The following is an 11,210-nucleotide window of genomic DNA, read 5'->3' as shown; positions in this document are numbered from 1 at the left end:
CCTAGCTAAACTTTCTCTAAGCAGCTCTTTAGGAGAGCCACCTAGATTGCACCCTTCTCGGCCGGGCACAAAAATCTAACTGGAGTCTGGAGGAGGGTCATAGGGGGAGGAGCCAGTGCACACCACCTGATCGGAAAAGCTTTACTTTTTGTGCCCTGTCTCCTGCGGAGCCGCTATCCCCCCCCCCCCCCCCCCATGGTCCTTTCAGGAACCCCAGCATCCACTAGGACGATAGAGAAATTGAGATTGGCCACAAGGCTTTCCACCAGCTAAACCACTCACCAGGAAGAGTGTGTCTCCTGTGTAGAACTCAAACAGGGTACATCCGATACTCCATATGTCAACAGAATGGCTCCAGTCAAGGCCTGAAAATACAGGGAGGGAAAGTCAGGTACAGTGGGGTCACCTCAGCACAAACCAAACAGAGAGGCGTAACACTCACCCAAGATGACCTCTGGGGCTCGGTAGTCTCGGGCGGCAATCGTGTCATCGTGGTGGTCAAGATATAGCAACGCACACCCAAAGTCAGCCAACCGAATATCGGTATTCTTAATGCATCGCTCAACACAACTCTTCATGGCGTGAGGGAGGTCACAGGGAGAGAGCATAGGAGTACAAGAATTCGTTACAAACTGAAGAACATCCCCATAGCCATGTCTAAATGAGGGTGTGCCCCTGGGGATAGAACTAGCAAGAGAAGGTCACAATCCAGTAATTAATAGGCAGGTCAAACCCTGATCACTCACCTTCTCCTTGTTGTAAATCTCCTCAAATTCCGAGTTGACAAAGAGGATATTGTCCGGCTTCAGATCCGTGTGAGTTATACGGTTGTCATGAAGAACTGAAAAGGTAGGATACATAGAATTACATCATTTCTGTCTCTCCTGGGGAAACCTACATTCAACCAGGTGTCCCCATTTCCCACCGCTCTGTACAAGGTCATTCTCCTATACCACAAACACTTACATTTCACCGCCTGGAACAGCTGCTCGGACATATGTCGTAGCTGGTTAATTGGATATGGCAGAAAGTTGTTCTTTTTCTGGAAGTCGTATGTGCTAAGTCCCAGAAGTTCAAATTCAATGCAAACCCGCCCTTGATAATACAGCCAATTAAGCATTGGTGTACACAAACTGTTGAGAGAACAAACACCACTGGTTAGACCCAGTAATGGCCTGGGGGGAGGCATAGAGTAGGGGAATAACAAGCCATGTTCTTACTGCTTATACTTATGCTCTAATCCACTGATTTTATTCAGCATCCTTATCTCCAAAAAAGCAGCTTCCTCCATGTTCTCCCACATCTTGCTGATCTTTAATGCCACACTGGATCCTCCCCTAGAGTACAAGACAGGATTCATTATAGGTAAGCTGGGAAACATATGACTGCATGCAGGAGATACTGTGATGTCAGCGACAGATTCCTGAGGATTTCTATTACATCAGTATTCCACTTCTTCCCCACACAGCTCTTATTGTCTACAACCACTCCTCTCTGTAACACACTTATGTAACATGTTCTTCATCCCACAGGACAGCCCCACCAGCAGAGGTGGAAGTATTGGAGGTCCAGGCAGATGTATCCATAGAGGTATGTATTACACACTGCACATTTCATTAGGCTTTATTCAGCCTTACTACTAAATTAGCCTGATTCCACCTACAGACTCACCTGTAATGGTCCAGGCAGTGGAGAACTTGGCCACAGGCTCCCTCTCCCAGGATGTTGACAATCTCATCTGTGAAGTAGCAGAGATAAGGACATACAGTAAGTACAGTAGGAGATACGGCAGTGCGGGCAGCTAGAGCCAGTGATAGGCCTGTCAGGCTGGCATGGAGCCACAATCAGTAACACTAGCTTCCTGCCTTCACACTAGCAATAAAAGATCATTATACTGCATACATTGTATCTTTAATAATAGATAGAAAAGAGAAGAGGAATGTCCTTGTTTACATAAAGCCAAACACAAAAGCCAGAGGCCTACAGTGTCTGGCAGGGTGATTGGGGGAACTAGAGATTTGCCCGTACATCTTCCACCAATCCTGTCTCCAATGCTTATGGCCAGGTTTGCCTCCGGATCTTCTTGCACAATCCTGGCCTCCGTACTGCTCAGGTGACTTCTCTGCTTGAAGATACACATTGTAGTGTGAGGTGGGAGGGTGTGCAATAGATTTCCAGTCAGTTCATGAGGCACAGAGAGATAGAGATAGGGGAACAAGTCAATATACAAATACAATCATCCAGAGATAAGAAAAAAACAAAACATTCTGCTCATTTCCATTTGTCATTGTTGTGATTGCAGAAGCAAAAAGTAACCCTTTCCTGCCCTGACCAGTATCTTCCCCATTACGACTCTTTACCACTGCCCCTTGACACTCCAAACTTACCCTCAATCTTCAAATATGCTCTTGTACTGCTGACTCTGTCCTGTGTCTCTCCAATCTAATTCAGGTCTTTCCAATCCTACCAGTCCTCCATTCTCCACCAACCTCTTCACTACCCCCACCATCTGTGCCACACATCTCAGGTCCGAAATTGGTGCTACATGCTAGGACATCCCCTCCTACCTCACTCCTACCTGTTGCTTGTCCACCCTGTTCTACTATTCTCCTACTACTGGGGATGAAGTATGCCCCCTTGTCTCATCCCCTCCTCCATCCAGCCCTGGACCACACTCCTTATGACTTGATGTCAGCACTCACCTTTCCCACATCTTCAACCTGTCCCAACTCCTTCAGGCATGCGTATGAGCCCTTTCTCTTGTCCCAGAGTCTCTCCCACCCCATCTCTCTCCTCCCCTTCACCTCCAAGATCCATGTACTAAGGTCACTATTTATAGCCTTACTGCCAAATCCACAGGTCATTCCTCTCTACTTATCCTCCTTGGACTGTCTGTAGCTTTAGATGCTGTGGATCATCCCCTGTCCACTCATGGTTGATCTACTGTCTTTCTCTAACCACTTATCTGTCTCTTCCTCTGACTCCAAATTCACACTCTCCCTCTGTCAGTGTTCCCCAGGGGCCGCACATATGCATCACATTTACCAATGGGAAAAGTACCTCCCACATACATATCTTTCCCAGTATAGCTTTAAGAAAAAATGAAAAAGTGGAGCACAATGAGATGAGCCCCGCAAGATACTCACCGCTGAGGACCGGCTGCAAGATCTTAATCTGCTTTGTTGTTTGAGGGTTACGTAGCCATCATCCCGTGACTTTTGAGGATACCCTTCATCAAATCCATCCCTCTGGATAGTTCGGCACATTCGTCGAGCGCAGACATTCATTAGTGTCTCATAGCTAAGGTAAGAGTAAGGACAGTCAGCCCATTACACAGCAAATGCATAACCCTAACAGCCCCTGGTGATCACCTCATACAATGGGCGGGATTCAAATCTTTTCTGCCCCCTCCCGCCTCCATCGCGCCCGCCGGCAGTATTCAAATGTTATTGCCGATGGTCGCGATATCAGCTCGCCATGCGTGAAAAGTGACCCGTTTGGACGCCCAAACGGGACTTTTCACAATCGCGCCCATAAGAGCCGGGTTTAGCCGCGTAAAGCATCTAAACCCGGCTCTTATGGGCGCGTTCAGCGTGAAAACGGGGGTCATTAGAATATCGCCCCGTGATCTCCCGTCACTTTAGACGGGGGATCGGGGGCGATAAAAGATTTGAATCCCGCCCAATGTGTCAAACCCCACTAACAATCTCAGCCTCCGTTTCCTGGTGGCCATTGTGAAGTCTGGTTGTCTCTAACATTCCAGGAGCGGATATAAGGAAAGCCAGTAAGAGAAGGAAGTCACTAAGGGTAGAGTCATATCTGTGCTCACCTGTCCTGGTTGTTGTCTCTGCTGTGTTCCTCCTCTAGATGGTACCGTTGGGCGTGCTGGACCTGGGACAAAATAAACTAGCCAGTAAATCACTGACCTACCAGCCCCCAAAGGCTTCAGTACTTCAGCAAATACTTCAGTCACATAAAAGACCCAAAATAAGTGTTATCAGGACGGATAAGTGGTGTGTGAACAATTACGGCTAGCACAGACACAGGTGTGATGCGGGTGAGTAAATAAACAGCTTAACACACTAGTAAAATTCAACAGTGATGATGGTGCATGAGGCCAAAAAGTGGAGGCTGTGGGCAGACGATGTACATTTGAGAAGAGTAGAGCCTACAGGGGTTTAATAAATATATAGTAACCAGGGATATTGGGTGAGGTAAATGGCTCAGGAGGCACTGGCTAGTACCAGAGCCAGATTTACACACACTATATGAGCCCAAGGGTACATGTGGGCATTATACACAGGGGCAACAGTATATACTGCTGGAAATTTGGGGAGTATTAATCAGAGATGTGCAGACAAGATAGGCAGGGGATGCACTGCCTCCCCTGCCATATACTTTTTACTCCAGAGTTCTGACTATAAACATGATTAGACTAATACAAAGAAGATATTTCTAATACAGGTTGAGTATCCCATATCCAAATATTCCGAAATACGGAATATTCCGAAATACGGACTTTTTTGAGCGAGAGTGAGATAGTGAAACCTTTGTTTTTTTGATGGCTCAATGTACACAAACTTTGTTTAATACACAAAGTTATTCAAAATATTGTATTAAATGACCTTCAGGCTGTGTGTATAAGGTGTATATGAAACATAAATGAATTGTGTGAATGTACACACACTTTGTTTAATGCACAAAGTTATAAAAAATATTGGCTAAAATGACCTTCAGGCTGTGTGTATAAGGTGTATATGTAACATAAATGCATTCTGTGCTTAGATTTAGGTCCCATCACCATGATATCTCATTATGGTATGCAATTATTCCAAAATACGGAAAAATCCGATATCCAAAATTCCTCTGGTCCCAAGCATTTTGGATAAGGGATACTCAACCTGTATATTCTTTGTATTTTTCATATACTTTATATAGTCAAAACTCTGGTGTATACATAAGTATGACAGGAAAGGCTCTGCATCACCTCACCACACATCACTGGTAGTAACAGACAAGTAGAGGAGCTATGGTAGTAAATACAGACCGAACGTGAATTTCGGCTCATTCCGTGTGCTATAATGTGAATTTTGGCTCATTCAGTGTGCTATAATGTGAATTTTGGCTCATTCAGTGTGCTATAATGTGAATTTCAGCTCATTCCGTGTGCAATAATGTGAATTTCGGCTCATACTGTGTGCTATAATGTGAATTTTGGTTCATTCCGTGTGCTATAATGTGAATTTCGGCTCATTCCGTGTGCAATAATGTGACTTTCGGCTCATACCGTGTGCTATAATGTGAAATTCGGCTCATTCCGTGTGCTATAATGTGAATTTCGGCTCATACCGTGTGCTATAATGTGAATTTCGGCTCATACCCTGTGCTATAATGTGAATTTTGGCTCATTCCGTGTGCTATAATGTGAATTTCGGCTCATACCGTGTGCTATAATGTGAATTTTGGCTCATTCAGTGTGCTATAATGTGAATTTCGGCTCATACCTTGTGCTATAATGTGAATTTCGGCTCATTCCGTGTGCTATAATGTGAATTTCGGCTCATACCGTGTGCTATAATGTGAATTTCGGTTCATTCCGTGTGCAATAATGTGAATTTCGGCTCATACCGTGTGCTATAATGTGAATGTCTGCTCATTCCGTGTGCAATAATGTGAATTTCAGCTCATACCGTGTTCTATTATGCGAATTTCAGCTCATTCCGTGTGCTATAATGTGAATTTCGGCTCATACCGTGTGCTATAATGTGAATTTCGGCTCATTCCGTGTGCTATAATGTGAATTTCGGCTCATTCAGTGTGCTATAATGTGAATTTCGGCTCATACCGTGTGGGAGGGTAAGATGTACTCACATGAAAAAAGTTACAGAATTTCCTCAGCCCTTGAGCCATCCTCTGCACCATCTGTGATTATAAAGCATATGACAATTTTAGGATGCACATTATACAATGATGGAGATGTACAGAACAGAACATTATATCACACTATATGAACAGACCGACATTATACAATGAGGGGGATATACATAACATTATATCACTATATGGACAGACAAACATTAAACTAGGATGGGGATATATATCACATTATATCACACTACAAGGACAGATGGACATTATACAAGGATAGGGATATACATAACATATCACACTAGAAGGACACACATTATACAAGGTTGGCGATATACATAACATTACTGTATATCACACGATATGGACAGATGGACATTATACAAGGTTGGGGATATAACATATGACACTATAAGGACAGACGGAAATTATACAAGGATGGGGTTATACATAACTTTATATCACACTATATGGATAGCCGGACATTGGTGGTCATTCCGAGTTGTTCGCTAGTTGTTTTCGGTTGCTGCGCAGTGATCAGGCAAAAAAGCGGCACTTCTGCGCATGCGTATGCGGCGCAATGCGCACGCGTGTCGTACTTTCACAACGGCCGATGCAGTTTTACACAAGGTCTAGCGAAGCATTTCAGACGCACTGCTGGCCGCAGAGTGATTGACAGGAAGAGGGCATTTCTGGGTGTGTACTGACCGTTTTCAGGGAGTGTTCGAAAAAACGCAGGCGTGCCAGGAAAAACGCAGGCGTGGCTGGGCGAACGCAGGGCGTGTTCGTGACGTCAAAACAGGAACTGAACAGTCTGAAGTGATCGCAAGCGCTGAGTAGGTCTGGAGCTGCTCTGAAACTGCACAATGTTTTTTTTGTAGCCGCTCTGCTATCCTTTCGTTCGCACTTCTGCTAAGCTAAAATACACTCCCAGTGGGCGGTGACTATGCGTTTGCACGACTGCTAAAAACTGCTAGCGAGCGAACAACTCGGAATGACCACCCTTATACATTGCTGGGGCGAAGCATAACTTTATATCACACTATCAGGACGGAGATACATGTATAACATTATGAGTCTGAGAGAATGTTTTATAATTAGGGAAAGATAGAACATTGGCCCTCATTCCGAGTTGTTCGCTCGCAAGCTGCTTTTAGCAGCTTTGCACACGCTAAGCCGCCGCCTACTGGGAGTGAATCTTAGCTTATCAAAATTGCGAACGAAAGATTAGCAAAATTGCGAATAGACACTTCTTAGCAGTTTCTGAGTAGCTCCAGACTTACTCGGCATCTGCGATCAGTTCAGTGCTTGTCGTTCCTGGTTTGACGTCACAAACACACCCAGCGTTCACCCAGACACTCCTCCGTTTCTTCAGCCACTCCCGCGTTTTTCCCAGAAACGGTAGCGTTTTTTCGCACACACCCATAAAACGGCCAGTTTCCGCCCAGAAACACCCACTTCCTGTCAATCACATTACGATCACCAGAACGAAGAAAAAACCTCGTAATGTCGTGAGTAAAATACCTAACTGCATAGCAAATTTACTTGGCGCAGTCGCACTGCGGACATTGCGCATGCGCATTAGCGACTAATCGCTCCGTTGCGAGAAAAAAAATACCGAGCGATCAACTCGGAATGAGGGCCATTATGGGGGGGAATCAGCTGAGGTGTACGCCCCCTGCTGGTGGTCTATAGAGAATATAACGTGATAATGGAGAGATGTAAAATGATATAAGACAGCATCAGACAGGATAATGCATTATACATCCCATGATACAGCGCTATCAGGCAGGGAATTATATAATAATGTTAGTGGGTTCCTCTCACCTTCTGCACACGGTGTAGGCGTGGCAGGCGCGATGTTGGTAGGAGTGGAAGGCGCGATGTTGGTCGCAGCTGGCGATGTTTTTTGAACATTTTGGAGGAACCTTCAGCCGCCTCTCTCCAGATGTTATGCGCGGAGTGTGAGGCCTCCGCGCTCGGGGCCCGGTATATAAAAGGGCGGTGACGTCACAGCGGAGCCCCTGCTTTGCACTGTATCACAGCGGAGCCCCTGCTTTGCTCTATGACGTCAGGCGACCCCGTGTCCTGTCAGGCGCAGGGGCGGCGCCGGCAATGCAGGGACGATGTGTGGCGCTGGTACAGTACAGCGCACACGGGCAGCACCAGCCACGTCCCGCACACTGCGCGCCCGGAGAGCACCTCGGCCACATGGGAACCAGCGGGGGGGAGGGGGTCATTTGAGTTTCTTTTTCCAGCTAGTAGTATTTGTGGCACCATGAAGCAGGGAGGCACCGTACTGCTCCTGGCTGGGTGCACATCAGGAGGGGGGCACCATCAGGGCAATTACTACCCCAACTTCTCCCGCCGCACAGATAGAATAGGAGGCTGCTACTGATCAGCAACAGCAGCCTCCTACACTGCAGCCCAGGCTGGGGACACGTAAAAGGCGCTGACAGGTAAGGGGGGTGAGCAGGCAGATGGCATACCCGGTCCCCTCCATCAAATTACCTGGGCAATTAGTACCCACCCACCCCGGCCCCCCTCTTGGCACCAGTGGCCAAGCTACACTCCATTCCACCCTCCCATTATCACTATATATTGTGAATTTCAACCATATTTCTCTTACGTCCTAGAGGATGCTGGGGACTCTGTAAGGGCCATGGGGAATAGACGGCTCCGCAGGAGACATGGGCACTGTAAAGACTTTAGAATGGGTGTGCACTGGCTCCTCCCTCTATGTCCCTCCTCCAGACCTCAGTTAGATCTTGTGCCCAGAGGAGACTGGGTGCATTACAGGGAGCTCTCCTGAGTTTTCTGTGTAAAATAATTTTGTTAGGTTTTTTATTTTCAGGGAGTTCTGCTGGCAACAGGCTCCCTGCATCGTGGGACTGAGGAGAGAGAAGCAGACCTACTTAAATGATAGGCGCTGCTTCTTTGGCTACTGGACACCATTAGCTCCGGAGGGTCGGAACGCAGGTCTCACCCTTGCCGTTCGTCCCGGAGCCGCGCCGCCGTCCTCCTCACATAGCCGGAAGATAGAAGCCGGGTGAGTATAAGAAAAAAGAAGACTTCAAAGGCGGCAGAAGACTTCAGATCTTCACTGAGGTAACGCTGCGCTCCATTGCTCCCACACACACACAGGCACAGCATGGGTGCAGGGGGGGCACCCTGATCAGCAATAAACACCTCAATTTAATCTGGCAGCAAGTTTAGATACTGCAGGGGCAGTATGTTATAAAACCCCCGCCAGTATAAAGATATGAGCGGGACCGAAGACCGCCGTCGAGGGGGTGGTGCTTGATCCTCCAGCAATAACCATGCTGCAGAGAACCTGCTCCCGGACTCTCCCCTGCTGAACACAGTAACGGGGCACATTATTTGGTGCAAATATTATATGTTATAAGCGCTATTTAGACTGGGACTTTTTTTTTTCAGTATATTGTGGCGCTGGGTGTGTGCTGGCATACTCTCTCTCTGTCTCTCCAAAGGGCCTTATTGTGGGTCAGTCCCCATATTTCAGTTATCCCAGTGTGTGTGGGGGTGTCAGTACGTGTGTGTCGACATGTCTGAACCGGAAGGCTTGTTTAGGGAGTATGCAGAGCAGATGGTGATCGTGTCTCTGTCGGCACGGCCGACACCGGATTGGGTTGATTTGTGGAATGTTTTAAATGCTAATGTGAATTTATTACATAAGAGATTGGACGAAGCAGTGTCCAGGGACAGAGCAGGGAGTCAATCCATGGCTTTGACTGTGTCACAAGACCCATCAGGGTCACATAAACGTCCCCTTTCCCAGATTGCAGACACTGATACCGACACGGATTCCGACTCCAGTGTCGACTATGATGATGCACGGTTGCACCCAAGAGTATTCAATGTATGATTATTGCAATAAAAGATGTGTTACATATCACAGAGGACCCCTCTGTCCCTGACACGAGGGTCTGCATGTTTACGGAAAAGAAACATGAGGTAACGTTTCCCCCATCTCATGAGCTGAACGCTTTATTTAAAAAAGCTTGGGAGACTCCGGACATTAGCCTGCAGGTTCCCAAGAGAATTATTATGGCGTATCCTTTCCCCTCAAAGGACAGGTTGCGGTGGCAATCCTCGCCCACGCTGGACAAAGCCTTAACGAGCTGGTCCAAATAGGTAGCACTACCGTCCCCTGATACGGCGGCCCTAAAGGATGCTGCGGATCGTAGGCAGGACTCTACCTTAAAATCAATTTATGCAACAACGGGAGCCCTGTTTAGACCTGCAGTAGCGTCGGCAGGGGTAGGTAGCGCAATTACGGCTTGGGCTGATAACTTGTCATCTGACATTGACACCCTAGATAAAGACAGTACTATATATGAGAGAGGCTGCGAGAGATATTGGGCTTTTGGGTTCAAAAGCTAATGCCATGGCAGGTTCTGCTAGTAGGTCCCTGCGGACCCGTCAATGGACAGGTGATGCTGACTCGAAGAGACATATGGAGGCTTTACCTTGCAAGGTATAGTTTTTATTTGGGGAGGGCCTCGCGGACCTGGTTTCCACAGCTACCGCGGGTAAGTCGTCTTTCTCTTTCATCCATCTGGGGGACGCTGCGCCATTACTTGTGGGTTAGAGGTGTGTGGTTGTGGAGTTTGGCACAGAACTATTAAAACCTGACTCCTCCCCCCTCTAACCCCTCCCATCTCCTTCCTGCCTAGCCAGTACCTCAGTTTTAGTTTTGTGCCTGTGGAGTACAGACACAGTTTTTCTTTCTCCTTAGATTTTTTTTTTTTTTTCCTTTCTTATTTTTCTATACCTAGTCCCTGTCTACAGGTGACAGGTATAAATGGAACAAGGATGCTGTCAGAAAGGGCCACCATACCTTGGTCACTGGGGCCTTTTTATTCACTAAAACGACAGATCAAAAAGGTACTGGACAGCCACAATCTGTCACTGACAGTATTGGGCTGTCCCTAACTGCTTTTATTATTATTTTATTATTATTTTATTTAATATTTATTTATTTGATTTATTTTATTGATTATTAATATTTCACCCCCCCCCGACCCCCTCTCCCCCGGCGCAAGCCCGCCAGCGGGAGCTATGCCGGAGACCTGTATCCCTACACCCGCAGTAGTGTCTGAGGGGCTGTGGGGACGGACGGGGATCCCGGAGAAGCCGCCGCGTAAGTCGCTATACTTAGCAACGCGCGGCAGCCCGAACTTCCGGTTGATCGCGTAGTAACAGGAGTGCAGGGACGGCTTCCCGCCCTGCTCTGCCCGCGCGCGCGTCACTTTGCCTGACGCCATCTTCCGGAGGGGACGCTGTGCAGTACAGGAGAGCCTCTCAGGGGGAGACTTTAT

General features: G+C 47.2%; 1 protein-coding gene across 1 annotated transcript; it reads right to left on the bottom strand.

The window, feature by feature from the left end:
- Positions 1-204: 204 nt before the first annotated feature.
- Positions 205-7,956, bottom strand: LOC134980793 (dual specificity protein kinase CLK2-like). The gene is made up of 11 exons (XM_063947759.1): positions 7,696-7,956; positions 5,872-5,922; positions 3,830-3,891; positions 3,147-3,300; positions 2,029-2,125; positions 1,672-1,738; positions 1,221-1,337; positions 967-1,133; positions 747-841; positions 443-572; positions 205-365 (listed from the first exon to the last, which is right to left on the bottom strand). Exons 1-11 carry the CDS (start codon positions 7,783-7,785, stop codon positions 205-207), a joined length of 1,191 nt encoding a protein of 396 aa, XP_063803829.1. The 5' UTR covers positions 7,786-7,956.
- Positions 7,957-11,210: the final 3,254 nt, after the last annotated feature.

This window comes from Pseudophryne corroboree, chromosome 12 (genome assembly GCF_028390025.1).
Source record: "Pseudophryne corroboree isolate aPseCor3 chromosome 12, aPseCor3.hap2, whole genome shotgun sequence".
NCBI lineage: Eukaryota > Metazoa > Chordata > Amphibia > Anura > Myobatrachidae > Pseudophryne > Pseudophryne corroboree.
The sequence above is the reverse complement of the archived record's forward strand: the minus strand, read 5'-3'. Positions and strand labels throughout refer to the sequence as shown.

Coding starts and splice junctions, on each gene's coding strand:
- LOC134980793 (XM_063947759.1), bottom strand. CDS start 7,785: ATGTTCAAAAAACATCGCCAGCTGCGACCAACATCGCGCCTTCCACTC. Junction 5,923..7,695: donor GCCTACACCGTGTGCAGAAG/GTGAGAGGAACC, acceptor TTATAATCACAG/ATGGTGCAGAGGATGGCTCA. Junction 1,134..1,220: donor TTAGAGCATAAGTATAAGCA/GTAAGAACATGG, acceptor TTCTCTCAACAG/TTTGTGTACACCAATGCTTA.